This window comes from Salminus brasiliensis, chromosome 16 (genome assembly GCF_030463535.1).
Source record: "Salminus brasiliensis chromosome 16, fSalBra1.hap2, whole genome shotgun sequence".
Classification (NCBI taxonomy): domain Eukaryota; kingdom Metazoa; phylum Chordata; class Actinopteri; order Characiformes; family Bryconidae; genus Salminus; species Salminus brasiliensis.
This window is the reverse complement of record NC_132893.1, coordinates 9,331,357-9,353,076: the sequence shown is the minus strand read 5'-3', so window position 1 is coordinate 9,353,076 and position 21,720 is coordinate 9,331,357. Positions and strand designations below refer to the sequence as shown.

Below are 21,720 nucleotides of genomic sequence, written 5' to 3'. Positions count from 1 at the left end.
TTTACTGTTTTTACATATAAAAACATCAGCTTGAGCAAAGACACAGAAACACATTCTCAATACGCAAGATGTCCTAAGGAATATGAATAGTTTGTTTATATTTGCTCATTATACAGCCCACAGATGCTCCACAAATTAAACAATTGTGAAACATGTAACTTCTGATTTCACATCTTCAGTAAGGTGCATGTATTAAGGTGCATGTATTTGTCACTGTACAGTGTACAGCGAAATGTGTCCTCCGCATTTAACCCATCTGGTAGTGAACACACACTCACACACACACATGTGTTAGGGGCAGTGAGTACACACACACACCCAGAGCGGTGGGCAGCCAACTCCAGCGCCCGGGGAGCAGAGAGGGTAAAGGGCCTTGCTCAAGGGCCCAACAGTGGCAGCTTGCCGAGCCCGGGAATCGAACCCACAACCCTGTTATTGACAGCCCGGAGCTCTAACCGCTGAGCCACCACTGCCCCTATAAAAGAGCACTAATGACTGGAGTGTACAAACAGGGTCACTGATGCTGACAGCTACCATTACATTATGGCAGATGATCTGTACAATTTAGTCACTAGGGCAGTTTTAACTGAAAAAGTAAAAGGTTGTCACATATGTTTAGAGTTTAAGTTTTGTTTGTGGAGATGTAGTGGGCTATGTAGCATTATCTTTACAAAATGTTCTTTCCCTAGCTTTGCAGAACCTCTAAATGTCATAATCATAATACATCACATAACATGGACAATGAGAACAAACTCATATTAGAGTCATATTAGAGTACTTTGTTGAGACTAAAAACATTTCATTTCTGTGATGTGGATGAGCCTCCTGGTGTTTACATATTCAGAAATCCGTGAATTAAAAAAACCTCCTGCTCACATCTGAGGAATTTTTCTTGTATGGCCTGAAAAAGGAAACACAAAAAGGCGCTAAAGCGAGCAATTTAGCTAGCTACCTAGCTAGCACTAGCACTAGCTAGCTAGCAACGTAGTGTACGTAAGGCGCTCCTGTATGTGATCAGATATCATAAAACAACATATTTCACTGCAACGCCGATCTTAAGCCCATGTCTCTAACCTTCAGGCCACCGCTAAATGTTAACAGTAAATATTAAATTGACTTATACGTAAAACGCGTTTTCTATGAATTATTTAGCCAGCTAGCTAGCTAGTTTTTTATGAAGTTGTTCGCTAAGGAAGCTATGCTAGCTAACTAGCAATTCTGCTACGTCTTAATTAGTAGTGACTTACCATTTTTTTGACGGTGTCTGACTCAAACGACTGTCTACAGGCAGATCAGCCTATTTGGATAGTTAATGTCTGTGACTTTAGGTGGGTAGCTAAATATAGCTAGCAACTACTGAAGATTCACCTGAACGTTTTACCTCCGAGCTCTAGCTAGCTAACCTACTTCTGAGAATGGCGCGAGAGAAACATGCCAACGGTAGAAGTAGCCCCGCCTACAGACAGGTCTTATCTAATTCATAAAATGTAATGTATACTAAATAACAAGCATTTATTTATGCCTGTTCAGCATGCATTGGTGAATTGGAACGTCATTTTTTTGCTTAGTGTACATCACTAGCTATAACCTCTTTCACTTTTTTTGCCACTGTAATGTTAACTTGTTTTAACTGAAAGAAGTTATGCGGCTTCCATTGTCTTAAAATATGCATTTGCCCCTTTCCTCACATTGGTTTCAAATGTAAAGCTGAAGCACCTTTAACAACAGGGACTTCCTCACAGTGTTTAAACAGCAGGTTCTGAAATCAGTTCAAAACTGAGCACTGTCTATCAGTGTAATGAAAAAGTAAACCTGGTCGTTGGCAACGAGTTGGAAAGAGTTTTTATATAATTAAAAAAAAAAAGGTTTTTTTAGTCACATCTGGATTGGATTCAGTTTGCAAGACCTTTATGAGCTGAAACCATTTGCATAGATCTCCAAAAACTTTATGATTAACAGTACATTCCCTTACACATCTTAGTGTTTTGTAAGAGCTGTACAGGGCCCTGGTTTAGATGTAATACCCTTAGTAATTGCATATTGTAAATAAGTTTCTATGAATAACCAAAGGTTCTGTTCTCTGTTTTCTGTGCCCCCTGTGCCTCATTGATGTTTTTCCAGGAGGGCAAAGAGCACTGCTAACCTATCGCTTATAAATGCTACAGCCGCAATATGAAAACAGCAATACAAAACCCTGAGTAATTCTTCTGTGGCACGGGTGTCCTTCATAGGCTGAACAAATGAGCGGGCGTGTAGGAGACCTTAGTCTAAAGCAGGCTGAAGCTCTGGAAGAGGTGAGAACATCTTTACATGACATGTTTGCACTTTACACTTTCTACACATTTTTACATGTACTGTTTCTATTTTTGATATATGTCACCCTTTGTGTTATGATTTTTCTTCTATTAAGAAAATGTCATTGCAGATGGATCAGTACACCACCCTACGTTCCAAGTAATGCTTTGCTTTTGATATTGTTGTTTTGTCTAGTTTCGGGAGAGAATTAAAGATGTATATCCAAAGCTTCCCAGCAAAAGTGACCATTACCTGCTCCGTTGGCTCCGAGGTGAATTTCTTTTCTAAACTTCTAAACCTGGTTGATATTTTACAGGCTCTGCAATCAATGCATTCTTGTCAATAGTACTAAAGTTTTATTAATGTTGCACCATTCAAAGATAATATGCAGCTCAAAGTGCTTGACATATACAAGACAAAAACTATGACAACACAATTACAGATCTAATAAACAAGCTTAAAAAATCTAAATATTGTACACATAGGCATTAGCAGCCACAAAACAACATGCCATCCCTTAAATGTAGTAGTAAAAATGATGAAATAGAAAAGTGGGATATTAATTTTAAAAAATGCATTATACTTTAGCAGTCTGTGCATCAGTCATAGAAAACAACACAGAAACAAACTACCATTAATGAAGCATAATGTCACGTAATGTCAGATGTTTTATTAATGCATACATATGTGCACTCAAATATTCTCACAGTGCATCCAACATTAAAGGAAGCATTATTCTTGTTAAATTTCAGCCCCAGCTACACTAGATTGAGATTTTAATCACAAGTCTCTCTAAAATGCTCTGAATGTGTTCTTGACGATATATGACTTTTGGCTTCAGGACAGTGCATAGCAAATCAGTTCAACCCTTTCTAGCTTTGTCATGGTGGTCGATTACAACTGCAGGTTGGACAAATTGATCCAATTTCAAGTCCACAAGACCGTGACCTTTCACTCTAGCAGTCCAAGATTTATCAGTTATTGTGAACATGCACCTGTTACCTTACTCACCATGACTAAGATATTCTCATATTCTACTGATATGGTGTAAATGTATGCTTTCTACAAACACTTGTGGATGCAATTGATGCTTTTATTTTGTTTGCTGTTTGTTTGTGAACATGTATTAGTGGTTGTTGGGCTTTTGATTACTTTTGTAGAAATTTTGTACCTCATTTCTGCTTTCATTGTTTCTATTCGTGATGTTTTTCAGTGGTAGGAATATTCTTATTCTGAGTGTAGAAGTTCCTATGTTATGTAATGCAAAACAGTCATAAAACCTTGAAGGGCATAGTCGTACATTGCATTTTATATTCTTTGAAAACAGACAAGCCAGTTCCTAATCTAATAACATCTAGGCACCTGCCCAGGAATGACCCTTCTCAGTGATTTTTGTTTGTTGTGTGACATTAATGATGTCATCATTTACACAAGTGTTTCATATTTTTCTCCAAATAACATTAGGGGTGAAGTTCTTGGAGGCTTGGGGGCAAGTGCAAATATTTGCCATTCCATTCACCTGTGGTTTTGCCCATTGCAAAATTATTTGCTTGTTCCCTTTGTACCACACTTCCATTAATGATTAAGATCTATCCTACTTACTTTAGCTGTGCAACTCTAGAGTAAAAATGGCAGAAACTGAAGAATGGCAAAGTAGTTTCAGAGCCTTTGTATTTTATAGTACTGTATGTTTGCAGTTCAATTATTTCTGTCAGTCATCTAAACTTTCCTTGTTGTTTTTCTCCTCTTTCAGCCAGGAGCTTTAGTGTCAACAAGGCTGAAGCAATGCTTCGAAAGGTATTTCTTTTTAACCCCACACATGTTACTGTAATTTGTGAAAACTGTCTCAAGTAACCCTACACTAACCCTAACCTTAACATAAAAATCTTAATCCTAACACTCACCCTGGCCCCTTAATCTCAGTCTAATCTAGTTAAATTCCAGAGTGGTGGCAGCAGCAGATCTATATAACCGCCTGTTAAGGAAGTTGAAATGGTCTGTATTAGACATATTAGATAATCAGTGATTTCTCAGGTGAACAACTACACATCTGAACTGGGACATTCTAGATAAAGTGAAAAACAGCTAATTTAATAAAAGTCTCTGGATCGTCTACTGAATGTTCAAATGCTGCTACATCACTGATATGTTGTTGAGATGTTCTGAGAGTCTAATGAGTGTTTGTTTAATCTTTTTGGTCAAGGACCAAATAAAGTGTCACCCGTTTTATGGGTTTAAAAAAGTAAAAAAAGTTAAGTAAAAAGTAAAAAAACATTTACAACACTATGTAGTGTAGAAAATTCTAATATTATAGAGTAGCCAGAACTGCAGCTTAGGCCTATTAACGTTATTTATATACACTTATAAGGCATCCGTATAATCTGATGCCGTAATATATTGACATTTTTTAAAATAAATATTGCCCAGCATTCTGGCCTCATTAAACTGTTTATGAACAGCTCAATTTTTGTAAAGATCTTTTTGTTTTACTGTCTCAGTGTCATGGTATGACATCCAGTGATTCTTCAAATTAGTTAAATGCTAGCAGGTTCTTGTCTGATTAATATTCTATATTTACAGCATTTGGAGTTTCGCAAACACATGAAAATAGATTCAATCATAGATGACTGGAAGCCACCAGAGGTAAACAACAAAAACCTGCACTGGGTTATTTTTTAATAAGTGTATTTTCTAACTGTTAACAGTTGTAATATATTTTGAATGTGTTAACCTGAACAGGTGATTGAACAATATGTGTCTGGTGGAATGTGTGGCTATGACCGAGAGGGTAGTCCTATCTGGTATGACGTGATTGGCCCGCTAGACCCGAAGGGTCTTCTCCTGTCTGCCTCCAAACAAGATTTCCTCAGGACTAAAGTTAGGGATTCAGAGTTCCTACGTAGAGAGTGTCTAAGGCAGTCTGACAAGGTATGAATCTCTTCCATAGAGGTCAACTTAAACTAGGTTTGGGGACAGCAAGCGATTAAAGATGTTTTTTAATAAATGTCCATTTCTTTGTTGTAAAAAGATTAAGAAAGTACTAACAGTTACAATGTTTGCTTAAACATAAATTATGTGAATGAAAAATAACAATTAAAAAAAATAATAATAAATCAATCGATACTGTGTGATGTAGTGACGGTAGTGTATAAATGCCCTGTTTTACAGTTTAACCCTGCATATTCGATTTTATTAGTAATGCTGTAATTTTTATATTTTGTTCTAATTTCATTCACCAGCTAGGGAAAAATGTGGAGTCAATCACTCTTATCTACGACTGTGAAGGCCTTGGCCTGAAACATATGTACAAGCCTGCTGTTGAAGCTTATGGAGAGGTAACATTTAAATCACATTTTGTGCAAACAAATGCAAATTTCTGTTCTAACAAAAACTGTTTTTATTTACTTCACAGATTCTGACCATGTTTGAGGACAACTATCCTGAAGGCCTAAAGAGAGTTCTTGTTATTAAAGGTGAATAAGTGGTTGTCATGATAATTATAAATGTATTATTAATTCATTCAAGAGGTGTATTGTTGTTGTTGGCTATGATGTCATCTAACCCAAAACAAGAGTTTATAAGTCTTTCTTATTCCTTCAGCTCCTAAAATCTTCCCTATTGCCTACAACTTGATCAAGCATTTCCTGTGTGAGGAGACTCGGAGAAAGATTATTGTGGTTGGGTGTAAGCAGACTGCATGGAATGCTACCTTTTTCATAATGCAAAACAAAAACAACCCAAACAACTGGTAATATCTTCAGTGGCAGACAGATCTGTGTAGTACTGGTGAGATATCTACTTTCTCCAACTTTTTTAGCCAACTGGAAGGATGTGTTGCAGAAGTATGTGGCACCAGATCAACTGCCTCAGGCCTATGGAGGTTCACGGACAGATCCAGATGGGGATCCTTACTGTAAATCTATGGTGAGTATACCTGGATGAGTGTCTTCATAACCAAATAATATAACTTTTACTTGCTCACAATTTGAATACATCATTAGTCTTCATTAGACCTCGCTGAATTGTTCCTACAGATTAAGTATGGTGGAGTAGTTCCAAAGTCCTACTACATCCGAGACTCTGTCAAAGTGCAGTATGACAGCTTTGTCACCATTGGCCGTGGTTCTGACCACCAACTGGAGTATGAAGTCCTTATCCCTAACTGCTTACTACGGTGAGCGACATTAGGCACATTTTCACTTTTTCCTGTTTTTGCATACAATTTTAAATTACAGTGTTTTCCAAATATGTCAAATTTTCAGATGATATATATGCCTGTGTTAAACTTAAGGAGCCTATTTTTCTGGGTACTGATACTAAAGAATGATGTTCAAACCAGACATAACTTATTTTTCTTCAACTATAGATGGCAGTTTTCTAGTGATGGGGCCGATATTGGGTTTGGCATCTACATTAAGACTAAAGCAGGTGTGAAACAGAAAGTTGGAGAAATGCAAGAGGTGTTGCCAACTACACGTTACAATGCTCATTTGGTGCCAGAGGATGGATCCTACACCTGTGAAGAGCCAGGCATCTGTAAGTACAAATAGTAAATATACTTTTTAAGGTGATGAAAGCCAATGGGCAAGTATTTTCCTGTTATTGTTCCTTTTTTTAATATTGTTTATATTTAGTGTCTTTTATATAGCTTACATATTGTATACAAATTGATCACTGCTTAGAGGGGATATAGACAGTTCAGAATTGTGAACAGTGGTGGTGATTAGAACCAGACATTAAGCCTTTAATGCCTCTTAAAGCTACAAAAATCTATTAGACAAAATAGCTTTGAATATAACACACTATTACACCTCAAACTCTTTAAATGCCTATTTTTACAACAGAACATATACATTATGGAGAACATTGTTCAGTGGAATGCCCATTTAATTAAAAAAAATTAAATGTCTTGGACTCTGCAGATGTGCTACGTTTTGATAACACCTACAGTATGCTTCACTCAAAGAAGATAAGCTTCTCAGTGGATGTGGTTCTACCTGAAACACACACAAACTCAGAGCAGGCATGAGGCCAGACCAGAGGAAGAAGACTAAACACACCCAGCACTAGACAAGATCACTCATCATCTTATTTAGTGATGTGGTCAGGTTTGAATCATGATGACTGGCAAACAATCTACTTTATAATGCTGGATGTATTTGTAAGAATGTACGCTCATTGTTGGGCTTAACATAACAATAGAGCATTACATGTATGAATAAATTCATGAATAAATGTTTAATTGTAACTTAATTATTCTAAGATTGGGGAATGTCCTGAATGTGAAGTATATAATTCACTTAGCAGAGATATCGAACAGCATTTACCAAGTCTAAAAAGTCTGAAATGGAAACTGTATCAACATCTTCCTTTTTGTGAAATGTGAAATAAGAAATTTGGTATGATTAGTAAAAGTGCACAATGTATTCAAATATTAAATTGTTAATTTCAATTAATTTGGATTTTTGAACACTGGCATTAAAATAGATTGCAATAAATGTGTCCTGAATAGTATTACAATCTCTACATGAAAACATTTAAAAGTGAGGACATTATTGCTCAACACAATGAATGCCACCAACAATAAAATACATTCTGGGTTATATTAATTTGATATATGACAGTTTTTTTTTATTAGTGGTGTAATTGGTAAAGAGAGCAATGTTCACTATGCATCTGAAAAGATGATAATCAGAATTACCATATTGTGAGGTAGGTGAGTTTATTACTGGGATCATCAGTGCATGACCAGTATATATATAGTTGTGCCATGTGTGTTTATATTAAATGCTGTAACAATTATGTTTATATTTGTAAAAATATAATACAAAATACACATATAAAACAATTTTAGCTGGTCAGCTTTTTAAAGTCTTTATAGGGACTTGGGGCCTGATGAGCTCTAAAACGTGTTGGAACTAATAAAGCCATTGCTTTTGAACTGTGTTTCGATAATATACACTGTATGGACACCTGCTCATAGTTTTTTTCTGACATCAAGGGTATTTTTTAAAGAGTTTATCCTGCTTTTTTTGAGCCCAGGAAAGGCTTTCTACTAGATTTTGGAATATTGCTGTGAGACTGTGATCGCAATCAGTGACAAGAGCGTTAGTGAGGTCAGGAGGTTGGATGATTACCACTTCACCTCATCCCCAACTCATCCCGATAGCACACAGTTTAACTACTCCACCGCTCAATACTTTGTGTCATGTTTGTCAGCAATGGATACATTTAAATTTGCTGAACGCATTCATTAGGGGGTGTTTACAAAGATTTGGACATATGGTGTGTATTTACACAAAAATGCCTGACAGAGACTGGTGGGCGCAGAGCCATGTAGAAAGACTGCATGGCTCTGGGTGGGCGTTCTCGGAGACGCATTATGCTAATACAGGAGGCGGGGCCTGTGGATAACCGCGTGACGTCAGCTCCTCCGCCTGCCGAGAGCGAAACAAACATGGCGACTGAGTGGAGCGGACAGGGATGTATGCTAACTTTAGTCGTTTTCCTCTGGAGCTCTGTCGGCGGTCGAACGGAGGCTACGAGCGTCAGCGGGAGTCAGATACTGGGCATGCGGCTGGAGAGGAGCGACAAGCCGGCCACCACGACAGACGACGGCGTCATTCAGGTGACGGAGAACAGCAGCGTCCAGCTCAGGTTTTACGGACTGCAGCTCAGTTCGTCTTCGACAAACATCGGGTTTACGGAGCATGGAGGGGACACGCATACGCCTAACAGGACTTGTGCAGACTTCACCAAAGACATCGTCGTGGGCACTTACATGAACGTCAGCGGCCGGGGCACCTCAGGTGTGGTTAGTGTAACCATTAAGCCTCTCCGGAAGACTGAGCGGGAGAGGGAGTACAGCCTGTGCGTCCATGGTCCGGGAGACCAGTTCCTGCTGTCCGAGAACGATGTCAGGTTGAGGGTGGTGGAGGAGAAGATCTCTTTTCTGCCCTTCTGGCTTCAGATCATCCTGGTGCTCTGCCTCCTGGTTCTGTCGGGCATGTTCAGTGGACTTAACCTGGGGCTAATGGCTCTGGATCCAATGGAGCTTCGGATAGTGCAGAGCTGTGGCACAGAGAAAGAAAAGAGGTATGCCCGCAAAATCGAGCCCATTCGGAGAAAGGGCAATTACCTGCTGTGCTCCTTACTGCTTGGCAATGTGCTGGTCAACACCTCCCTCACCATTTTCCTGGATGATCTGATTGGCTCCGGGCTTGGTGCTGTGGTGGCGTCCACTGTTGGCATAGTCATCTTTGGTGAAATTGTGCCACAGGCCCTTTGCTCTCGCCATGGCTTGGCGGTGGGTGCAAACACCATTCTGCTGACTAAATTCTTCATGCTTCTTACGTTCCCCTTGTCCTTTCCCATCAGCAAGCTGCTAGACTGTGTGCTGGGCCAGGAGATTGGCACAGTGTACAACAGGGAAAAGCTGGTGGGGATGCTTAAGGTTACAGAGCCGTACAATGACTTGGTGAAGGAGGAGCTCAACATGATTCAGGGTGCCTTAGAATTGCGGACCAAAACAGTTGAGGACGTGATGACCCCACTGAACAACTGCTTCATGATCCGGTCTGATGCTGTGCTGGACTTCAACACCATGTCCGAGATCATGGAAAGTGGCTACACACGCATTCCAGTCTATGAAGATGAAAGGTCCAACATTGTTGACATCCTGTATGTCAAGGATCTAGCATTCGTTGATCCAGACGATTGCACAACACTTAAAACTGTCACCAAGTTTTATAACCACCCTGTCCACTTTGTCTTCCATGACACCAAGTTGGACGCCATGCTAGAGGAGTTCAAAAAAGGTTAGTTATGCCCTCCAGTGTGGGCAGAGGCAGAGTCTTAGCTGCCAAAGTGATTATTTAATAATATGTGTCTTAAAACATGCAAATGCTACAACAGCAATGCAGAAGTCATATTCAGTGTTGATCCTGCCAAACTGCGCAGTCTTCATTTTTGCTCATATCGATTTTGAGTCCACAGCCTTGTGCCTCACTGAGAACTAAATCAATAACCGTATGGTTTTTGCACTGGCGTACTCTGCAGTGCTTTTTGAAACTGCAGAAGTGAAGCATACTATCAAACACACCTGACTACTCTAAAATTAATGTAGCACTGTGCGCATTTTCATGTTGGTAGATGCTCATTTGTGACTTTGGAATCTGCCATCACTAAAAAGTCTAAGCCCCCCCTTTAGTCTCGGCATACAATGTGCATTGCTCTGGGGAGAAAGCTCTATGGCCACAGCAGAACTGGGATATTGAAATTAAAAAGATGATGGGTAGATTTCAAATATTTTAACTATTTAGATGAAAACCATCATTTAGGGTGGTTTGGTGCGAAATTGGTTCATTTTAGAGAAATGATTCAGATTTCTTTTAATACAAAACATCTAAACAGAACATCTAGTGAATCTACACGTCTTCTGAGTTTAATGTAGATGATGCTAAAATATTTTTTTCTTGACAGGCAACAGATGCTTGTATTTGTAAGCAATTAATGTAATAACTGTCATGTAGCTTTTGGAGACTGAAACTCTTCAGATGTCTTGTTCCACCCACCAATACTGTGAACGATCCTGACTCAGGAGGTTTCTCTTCAACAGAGCATTTACTATCAAAGCCACTTGAAATTACTTTTTCTGTTTACCTCTGTAACCATTTTACAATGCAGAAGTTTTGAATTCCCCTTTTAACATAAATACAAATGATTTAGGTCCATTTTAGCTGCCGTGAGCTGCTTGTTAATATTATCTCTGGCATAATGCTGATTAATTATTTGAGATCTAGAATTACAATTGAGGGTGACTATTATCTGTGAAAATAAGATTAGTTGAATAGTATTTATGTTGGCCTTCATCACACTAAATCCAGTTAGAAATTAATACAATACTGTAATACCACTCTCCACTAATCTCGAAGCTTTGTATTGTATTGATGTGATTTATGGGTCTGTGAGCTATGGTTTAAAGCGAGTGGCAGATTTAAGGAGATCCTGTGTTTTTTCTGCTGATTAATCACTGCTGCACTGCAGAGATGTCCCAGTGGAGCGGCTCTGGAGTGACATGGATGCTTGTTGTAATCGTACGCAAAATACAGGTCCAGCATAATAAGCTGTTGACGCCTCTGAGCTTTCTTGTCTGCATTGGTGTGATGTTTGTTGGAGGTAAAATGATATGAAATCTGACAAATGGTCAAACATGCTTATTTGGATGGTCTGCTGTAAGTTGATTGTGTTGTAATTTGAAGCCTCACAGGAATATATGACCCTTGTAGGTAGTCATTAAATCACCAGACCACAAGTATGCGCTCATTTACAGCACTGAAAAATATATTAGTATGCAGCCTGCTTTTGACCTTGAATGCCTCTGGGGATGTTAAATTGCAGCCAAAGTGTTCCTTATCTGATGGCTAACTGGGTGCTCTTTTTTTTATAAGTCTTAAATAGGCTCAGTCCAAGTTTTTTGCCAAACCAGCACTAAGCATTTTACTGGATATTGAATGCAGTTTCTGTTTAGTGGTGTTGCATGCCAAACTCCTCTGCAGTGTTTCTTGCTGATGCACACAGAGTATTAAATCTTCAACTTTTAATGCCATATGTGAAGCCACCCAAGCTTAGCAACAGCAGTTCATTTCAACAGGTTGAATCATCAGCACAGAAGATTACTCTTACTTGCTGTTTATTCACCCTCTTACTGCTCATCTCCCCTTATCTCACCCCTGGCATGTCTGTGGGTTTCTTGTGATTATTTGGCACTTCTTAGTTCCAGGCTTTGAAGTTTAATCATATTAAGTCTTTCTAATCAAATCTTAATACAAAGTTGTGCATTGATTAAGTTGTTGTGATTATTGAGAACTCTCTGTTAGCGGGGCCATCTGATGATAACCTTGGGGTTTCCACACTTGGCAGCAGTAATCAAGATTCATAAACATAAACGTTAATGAACAAAGTAGCTGTTACTACAGTTATCTGCAAAGACAAAAGTCCATTATGGATTCCCCTGTAGGTGGTCCCCATCATGCAAAAACATTGTGTCTCAACTTTAGGAGAAGACAGGAGAAGGAAAAAACCTTTGCAACTTGAAATGCAATTCAATGTAATAAAAAAGTTGCAATTTTATTGGTCTGCCAGAATAAAATAAAGGTCCAGCACAACGAGCTGTCTACATTGGTGTAATGATTGTTGGAGGTAAAACAATATAAAAATTGATAGTCAAATATTTATTTATGTTTATTTGGATGCAGGTCAAAAAATGAAAGAGTCACATGACAGTGATGAAATGTAACAATTGGCAGAGCAATGTTAATGAAAGTGCTGTTGATTGTTTGGCTCTGAAGTAGTTAAACATTCTCTCTCCCTCCCTCACAGGTAAATCTCACCTGGCCATAGTGCAGAGGGTAAATAATGAGGGGGAAGGGGACCCCTTCTATGAAGTGCTTGGCCTTGTGACGCTCGAAGATGTTATTGAGGAGATCATCAAGTCAGAAATCCTTGACGAGTCTGACCTATACAGTAAGTTGCTTTGAATATGTTTTTTTCCCCCATTACTGCTAGTAGGTCTGTCACTATGGATACGTTTTATTAATTAAGTAAGATGAGTAATGAGTTACTCAGACTATCTAAAAAAAGGCCCAATAAAAACACAAACATTTACTGAACTGAACAATAACAAGTGATGCATAGCCATTCAAATATTGCAATATAATTGTATATATATATATATATATATATATATATATATATATATATATATATATATATATATATATATATATATATATATATATAGTTAATATAAACACAGGATTCTTTTTGTATTAAAAAAGATTAAAATATATATTTACATTTATGGCACTTACAACACTCTTGTTCAGAGTTCAGTGAATCCTGCTTGTTATTAAACTTTGCAAGTATTACAGTACAAGTCCTACTTAATTACTGTTGAATCAGGTATTATTATTTATTTTTATTTTTATTTTTTTAACTTAATGGTGTGGTAGGATGCCACCTGTGCAACAAGTCCAGTCGTGAAATTTCCTTCCTACTAAATATTCCACAGTCAACTGTCATTGGTATTATAACAAAGAGGAAGTGATTGAGAACGACAGCAATTCAGCCAGCAGGTGCTGAGGCGCATTGTGCGTAGGGGTCGACAACTTTCTGCAGAGTCGTTTGCTACAGACCTCCAAACTTCATGTGGCCTTCACATTAGCTCAAGAACAGTGCATAGAGAGCTTCATGTTTTTTTGTTTGTTTGTTTTTTCTTCTTCATGGTTTCCATGGCTGAGAAGCTGCATTCAAACCTTACATCACCAAGCACAACGTAAAGCGTCAGATGCAGTGGTGTGAAGCACGCCGCCACTGGACTCTAGAGCAGTGTAGACGTGTTCTCTGGAGTGACAAATTGCGCTTCTCCGTCTGGCAATTCGATGGACGAGTCTGGGTTTGGCAGTTGCCAGGAGAATGGTACTTGTCTGACTGCATTGTGCCAAGTGTAAAGTTTGGTGGAGGGGGATTATGGTGTGGGGTTTGACCCCTTCGTTTAAGTAAAAGGAACTTTTTAAAGGAACCCCTCCCAACTTTGCAGGAACAGTTTGGGGATGACCCCAACATGATTGCGCACCAGTGTACAAAGCAAGGTGCATAAAGACATGGATGAGCGAGTTTGGTGCTTGGAACTTATCCTGACCTCAACCCAATAGAACACCTTTGGGATGAATTGTGGAAAACCTTCCCAGAAGATTTGAAGCTGTTATAGCTGGAAAGGGTGGCCTGACAGCATATTAAACCCTATGAATTAAGAGTGGGATGTCACTGATGTTCATATGCGTGCAAAGGCAGGCAAGCGAATATTTTTGGTAATATAGTGTACTTCCGAACTGACAGACGAATCTACCAAGTTCGCAGCACGAAGCGCGTGTTTAGAACGTCATACATACGCACAGGCAGTGAATGCAAGTGGAGTCAGTTATTTGTTAGAATGTAAAGTTTCGTCAGCCCTGTACCAGGGATATGTACAAGAGCCACTTTTGCCTTCAGCAGACAGGATAATCTAGAACAATTTGACAATTGTGACCTGAACTGAAGGTCATGGATCACCACTGTATCACAGCAGTCAGTTGGTTGCAAGGTATAAGACATTTTTTTTAATGTGTAGGTAGCTAAACAAGTGTAATATAGTATTTTGTCCATATCAATCAGCCCCTCTCCGATTTCTTTCTACACTAGCTGACAATCGTAATAGAAAGAAGGTAGACCCCAACAAGAACAAGAGAGACTTCTCAGCCTTCAAACAGGAGAGTGAATCCAAGGTAAAGATCTCTCCCCAGCTCCTTTTAGCTGCTCATCGTTTCCTGGCCACTGGTGAGTTTAAGCTTTAAACCTCATAATTATTTATTTTTATTTATATTTTTACTGTTGAGGTGTTTTTTTTTTTTTTTTTTTTTTTTTTTTTTTGTGGTTTTTTTTTGTGGTTTTTTTTTTACAATTTATGTTGTTTTTATTGTTTTTTTACAATTGTCTGAGTCAGTTTGATTCTTTGGCTAACATTTTGTTCCTCCTCAGAGGTGAGTCTTTTCAGTCCACTCCAAATCTCAGACAAGGTCTTACTGCGAATCCTCAAGCATCCAGACGTCATCCAGGAGATCAAGTTCAACGAGACCGACAAGCGTTCCCAGCAGCACTATTTGTACCAGCGTGGCAAGCCTGTCGACTATTTCATTCTCATCTTACAGGTAAGCTTTACCTGCAAAACGAGCAGAAATTGAATTATACCTTATGAAATTGAATTCCCCTTTACCCTTTTTACTTGGCAACCATTTTATGTATCATGTCTCATGCAAACTGCAATAAATAGCCAAGCCGTATAGTTTGCTAGCAGCATGATGTGGTTATCAAACAGCAATAATAATTGTTGGATAAACAAAATAGATCATTACATTAAAAAAGTGTTAGCGTAAAAAAAATAGGTTTAGTCTCAGGTTTCTAATAAAAACTAGTTAAAATTTAACTGTGATCTATATCATTTTAAAAACATAAATAAGATAAGATGATAAATTTTGCTAAATAAGCTATTGTGCTAGCTAGCATACTTAAGTACATGCCAATGTACATGCTAGCCATCTATTTCAGGTTTGTTTTGCCCCTCTGTCTAAACATTAGACAGAAACCAAGAAAATGTCTTAAACCAAGTTTGGTTAGTTAAGTTGGCTAAGTAATGCATCTGGTAACCTAATGGTGCAAAAGTGTAAAAAAAAAAGTTACAGTAGTTAGCAACATTTGTGAAAGTTTGTGGGACACTGAACATCTTACAATCTGAAGGATACACCATTCGTGTCATTCAATTAAACACAGGATGCATTTCTCTGCTGTATCCTTCAAAAGAAAACAGCCTTTAGTGGTGATGTGGTAGATGTGTGACAGGTAGTCAGTCGCTAACCAGTTGCTGGGCATGTAAGAACCAGCTGCTGGCCTACCATAAAGCTACCTAGCAATGCGCACTAACCCAGCAAAATTACCTATAGGCTGAACACAGCATTTGGGTAGAAAAATAACCCAGGGTTTTTTTTAGAGTGGACTGGCATTTTGTCGCTGGTTCTGCAAAAACCTTGTATCTCCATTTCTGACATTTCTAAAAAAATCTTTTTATATTAACTTGAAAGTTTTTGCAGTTTGAGGTTTTTATGTGACAGTGATGCTGTTTTTGTTTTCTGTTGTTTAAGTCTCTTGAGTCCAGTCATGAACCAGTCTTGTGGGTGGCCATGTGTGCATATATTAAGTATTTTACAACTTTCAAATTTCTGACCAGAACTTTTCAAAAGAATCCTGGAATTATTCTAGGCTACATCACCATTTAACAGTCATGTCTACAACTTACGGTTTAGGCACTTGGCAAGCCCTGAACTGAGCAGTCTATGGAGGCATAAAGCTCTTGTCAGTGACAAACAATTTTTCTTGTGTGTGCTTTTTGTGGACAAGTAATTTGCTTGGCTTGTTTATGTTAGTGACGGCTCATGGGTGCCCTTCAATGCTGTTTTTGCCCTGTGGCTGAAGTTGGTGTAGTGTTGCACAGTGAGGGTGGTGCAGTTGGCTGTGTGACCTTATTGTAGGATGAGCGAGTGGAGGCCCAGCTGCAGTTGCCAGACCTGCCCTTCACTAATTGATCCCTCTTATGTAAGGAACGAGAGAGAGAGCGAGCGAGAGGGAAAGACTGCCCTACTGCCTTTGAGCATGTGCATCAGAGCACTAATCCAACCCCACCCGTCCTGTCTCCTCACACACAAACAGTAAACCAATGCTTTGTACTTTCAGTGGCTGTATTTTAGTAATGATTTGGTCAGGTTGATGAACATTACTAAAGAAATCCAGTAATAGACAGATCAGTGTATAATTATAAGATAAGATAAGATAAGATAGTCCTTTATTAGTCCCGCAGTGGGGAAATTCCCAGTGTAACAGCAGAAAGGGATAGCAAGACACTCAGTTACAAAAATTTAGATCAATAATTTACACTATATACACAATATAAATAAGAATTAAAAAAGCAATAAACAATATTATTTACAGCAAAAGACTCTTAATTGCACATGGGGGTGGGATATTGCACATAGTATTCCCTGAACATGAACATGTGTGTGTAGTTAAGTGTGTGTGTATGTGGTCCGCTGGGAGCAGTGCTGGTTGTGCAGTCTGACGGCAGCAGGAAGGAAGGACCTGCGATACCGCTCCTTCACACACTTGGGGTGAAGCAGCCTGTTGCTAAAGGAGCTGCCCAGTGCTGCCAGAGTCTCATGCATGGGGTGGGAGCTGTTCTCCAGCATGGATGCCAGCTTGGTTGTCATCCTCCTGTCTCCCACCACCTGCACTGGGTCTAAGAAGCACCCCAGGACAGAGCCGGCCCTCTTTATGAGTTTGTCCAGTCTCTTCACCATATAACACTCTCCAGTCTTATATGGTGTTTGTCTTCAGATCCCACTGTTGTGATTGTATAAATTGTATGAATACGATCAATACGAGCATATTGGGGTGTATTTGTTTATACTATGACATTTCTCCTACATTCTCCTACATTTTGACTGAAAATCCCAATATAATCATTTTGCTTACAGAATCGCAATATGTTGCAGTGTAAAACCCCTGTATTGTGATATTTTATATCATCACAGGTTCTTGGCAATAGATAACCCTAGTGCTAAACTATATGTCCCCTATGTGTGTGAACACCCTTCCTAATAAATGCATTCAGCTACTTTAAATTGCACCCATTGCTGATACAGCTGTGCAGATGCGTGCACACACAGCTTGTCTAGTCCCTGTAGAGAAATATTGGCATTAGAATAGAACAGTGGAGCTGTGTTTCTCTGAAATGAGTTGGGGGTGTGGTGTGGTGGTTATCATCCAACATCTTGACCTCACTAATGCTTTTGTTGCTGAATGCAACAAATGCTCACAGAAATTCTCCAAAATCAATTCTTTCCTGGACAGTAGATACATTTACTCCAACAAACATAAGATGAAACACTTTTATTTATTAATTATTTTTAACTTCTTCTTCAGAAGAAACAATGAATATGCAGGTGTCCCAATACTACCCCATAGTACTATATTAGAATGCTACAATCTGAACAGTCATTAGGCAGAGCAACCTTACTTTCAGTGTACAAAGCTGTTGGAAGAGGAGCGAGAGGAGGTGGTTCGGCCTCCTGAGGCTGCAGTGGCATTGTATGATCCAAGCCAAGGATCAGCCAATCAGATTTCCGCTACACTCTGCAGCGCCTGGCCAGTTAACCCTCCAAAGTTAACCCGCAGCAGGGCCTGCATGTGCGATAATCATGGTCAGGGATCAGGATTACCTTCTTTTGCACAATGTCACACAGTGTGTTTTCGGGATGCGCTTGCTGTGCTGGGTCATACATGGCCTGGAGGCTGGAAGACCTCCTTCAGCCATGTCTTACATCACCCGCATTCCAGACCATATGTCCGGATGACTTAATCCTTAAAAAGCTCCTCAGGCTCGTTTGCAAACAGATCAAGCTAATTTATGATGTGCAGGGCAAAGCATGGGTACTTGGATGATTCAGAAAAAAGTTGTATACTGAAAAACATAAAGAATTATTTATTTGTGTAATAAGAGCAGAGAGAAGGCAAATATACCATGAAAGCTTCTTATGGAAAGTCTGTGGTATACCATTCTTTGAATCTGTTTCTACTGCCTTTAGCAAAGAAGATGAATAAGACAATACCAGCATTAAAAAAAAATAAAAAACAGTAACTGAAACATTTCATTAGAAATTGCTTATCTATATCGACAGGCATCAGGGTCAGTAATAGTCTAGAACTGTAGGCTTTGTATTTTGTCCTGTATGGACACCATAGCCTACTTGTTAATTCAAGTCCCTGATCTTATTAAGCACTGTTTAGCATATTTATTAGATAATTTGTCTTATTTTTTCCATCAAAATGTGACTAGTTTTGACCACCTTAAACATCTTTTTATGAAATAAAGAAAAATAAAAAAAAGATTTATGAAAATGAAAGGGCTTCCCTCATTCACTCGGAAATGTCATGGTACAGAAAGAACCTTCACATAATATAAATGTCCCACATCAGTTCAGCTTGTTTTGTTACTTTTAAGAGTAAATAAACTAAAGGCTTTATATTTTTGAAGATTCGACTTGGCAGATATGAAGTTTGTGTCCTATACACTGGCTTCAGCAACAGATGGAAGTTCACGCTATTGTTAAGTGTCAGTATCTGAACGTCATGCAAAAAGAGCTCCACAGATCTGGTTTCGTATTTTTCCCCTGAGAGGGAAGGTTGACACGTTGCTGGGGCAAGGAGATGGGGCAAATATGAGGAGTGAAACCCTGGAATGTTTGTGTGTGTGTGGGTGCGTGCTTATGCGTGCGTCTGCATATGCACTATTCATGCTGTGGTCCGGTTTCTTAATCCTGGGATTACTGCCCTCATGCTTTTTGCAAGGGTTGGGTCATTTGGCCTGTTTAGAAGTAGGTGAATCCATTCTGGCGGAGCCACAGAAAGTGAAGTCCAGTAGTCTGTGAGACATGTTTGTGTGGAGATTTTGGGTTTGATGCAGAGATGTTGTGGTTTTGGAGTGCTACATTATTCAGCAGCAACACCCTAGCATGGGTGCAGTCAGAGGCCTTGGGTTTCAGTACCTTAAAGGAAGGCTTACAGTCAGCAGCATTAGCAGCTTGTGCAAAAACAGCAAGTGCATATAATTTCTTAACAGCATGAGATTTGATAAGTATTTTAAACTGATAATTGGTGATATGTTTGTTTTGCCATCTGAAAAAATCTGTGTCCTCATAGAAATGAGTACATGTGCTGAAACAGGAACCCAAAAACCCAATGCTAACTTGCTCCTGTACTAAACACTTTTTTTGACATTAGCTTGTAGAGTTACCAATATTCATTTAGTAAACTATGAATAGCTTACTTCAATATATTTTAAAAGGATGGTTTTATTGTTAATACAATTATTGATTATTGAACACATATTACTGTTTTACAGGTTAATTAAAATGTCTTTATTCATGAAAAATCTTTTAGTTTCTAGCAAACAAAGAAGTAAAAGTTCTGCCAAATTGTAGTATTATATATTTATTATAGATGTGTACACCCACCTTAATGTGTAATGTGACTTTGTCACTCTGAATAAAAGCATTTGTCAAATGCTATACATTTTGCCCAGCTTACTGTGCCGTTGTAGTAGGCATCATTCATCATTCATTTTTGCGGAATGTCTTTTATGTCAAGGATTAAATCACCTAATCAGTAGAAATTGTCCATTTATAATAGTATAATTAATAATAATATAATTACAAATACTATAGTGTCTTAGCCTGTTTAGGAATTGTATGTCACTTAGCCACCCAGGAACAGTCCATTCTTATTTGTTTAGGATCAGGCATTTGCTGTTTCAAAAGGCAGATTACATTTTTTTTTCTTTTTTTCTTTTTTTCTTTCTTTCTTTCTTTCTTTCTTTTTTTTAATTATTTTTTTAGGGCCGGGTAGAAGTAGAGGCAGGAAATGAAAACATGAAGTTCGAGACCGGCCCATTCTCTTACTACGGAGTCATGGCATTAACTGCTCCATCCTTGGGTAAGTTCTTTTTTACTTGGGTATTTTTCCATCTTGTGTGGCTAATATAAATCTACTTAACAAAAAAAAAGTAGATTAATATATTTGTATAGAAAGTGATATATAAGTAATATATAATATATAGTAAAAGCATTATTTGAAAATGTCTACTCTCAAAGTATGCATCTGTCATTTTTGCGTGTGTTTGTTTTATATTTAATTGTAACTAATAATTATCCAACTCTGGTTAAATCAGATGATTTTGGCAGTATTTTTCAATTGTGTATCCCATGCCACTGGACAATGATGTTAGATGAATATTACAGGTTAATATTTTCTTTCATTTACTTTGAAACATGCATTGAGGTTTTTACTTTGTGATCACTTTACATACTAATTGTAACGCCAGTAAACAAACCCTTAGGTCAGGATGTAGGAACCACATTGTGGTGACCTCTAGTGGCTGAATACAATACTGCAAGTGTACTGATTTGGTTATGCTGCATTTTCAGCTGTGCTTCAGTCTGTCAGACTTCACCTCAGGTGTTTTATGTGCCAAACATCTGTCCAAGTGTGTGCCTGCATGTTTTTTGATGTGCACAGTGTACAAGCCAGATGGCAACGTTAAATGCCACAAATGTTTATTTATTTATAGATTTCTGTGGAAATGGAAGATAATTAAACCCAATACTCACAACCCTCTCCTTAATACTGATAGCGTGTTTTAAGCTTTGTCACTGTATGTAATCTACCTTGTGATATTGAGCACCCTGATCTGCTTCTCTAAATTTGGCTCATGGAACTTTAAATAGAGCGGTCATGATTACTCAGTTAAGCATCATATTACTCAATTAAAGGAAATAAACTGTTAATCAGCAGTGATTTAGAACGCAGTTTTAGCAGCAATTATACGTTTAAGAAAATATTAAATATATGAAAAATGTGATATGTTTTGCAATACTGTGTAGATTCACAAAAACACAGTATTAGTTAATAGTTTACATGCAAAGATTGGTAGCAGACAGTGAATCATTTTGTGTTGTGTTTAAACCTCGACCGCTAGATAGCAGTGTTGTACTCTCATCAGATCCTGCTGTTTTGATTGCCTAAAAAGTTTTTGTTTTACTCAGATTTTATGCATATTACATGCATATTTTTTATACTGCCTGTCCTAATTTTTTAAAGAAAAATAGCAATATATCGCCTTGCTTACAGTATCTTAATATATCATAATATACTGAATTGTAGCCCCTGTATTGTGCCCTTCAGCCTTCCATGCCAGCACAGCAGTTTTAAATATTGCATGGTACA

General features: G+C 38.4%; 1 protein-coding gene across 4 annotated transcripts in view; it reads left to right on the top strand.

The window, feature by feature from the left end:
• The first annotated feature begins 1,717 nt into the window (after positions 1 to 1,717).
• The window catches only part of sec14l7 (SEC14-like lipid binding 7), a 28,542-nt gene continuing 8,539 nt past the window's right edge, over positions 1,718 to 21,720 (top strand). For 2 of the 4 annotated variants that reach the window (XM_072659590.1, XM_072659592.1), the window contains exons 1-5: positions 8,751 to 10,112; positions 12,676 to 12,819; positions 14,536 to 14,670; positions 14,872 to 15,041; positions 20,334 to 20,430. In XM_072659590.1, coding sequence (XP_072515691.1) covers positions 8,753 to 10,112; positions 12,676 to 12,819; positions 14,536 to 14,670; positions 14,872 to 15,041; positions 20,334 to 20,430 — 1,906 coding nt within the window. In that variant the 5' untranslated portion in view covers positions 8,751 to 8,752. Of the gene's footprint in view, positions 2,295 to 2,490; positions 2,567 to 4,048; positions 4,093 to 4,875; positions 4,939 to 5,034; positions 5,224 to 5,534; positions 5,631 to 5,707; positions 5,769 to 5,895; positions 5,980 to 6,112; positions 6,220 to 6,329; positions 6,470 to 6,661; positions 6,832 to 7,217; positions 8,061 to 8,750; positions 10,113 to 12,675; positions 12,820 to 14,535; positions 14,671 to 14,871; positions 15,042 to 20,333; positions 20,431 to 21,720 lie in introns of those variants that run through there. The other 2 variants (XM_072659591.1, XM_072659593.1) reach the window with 2 other exon arrangements.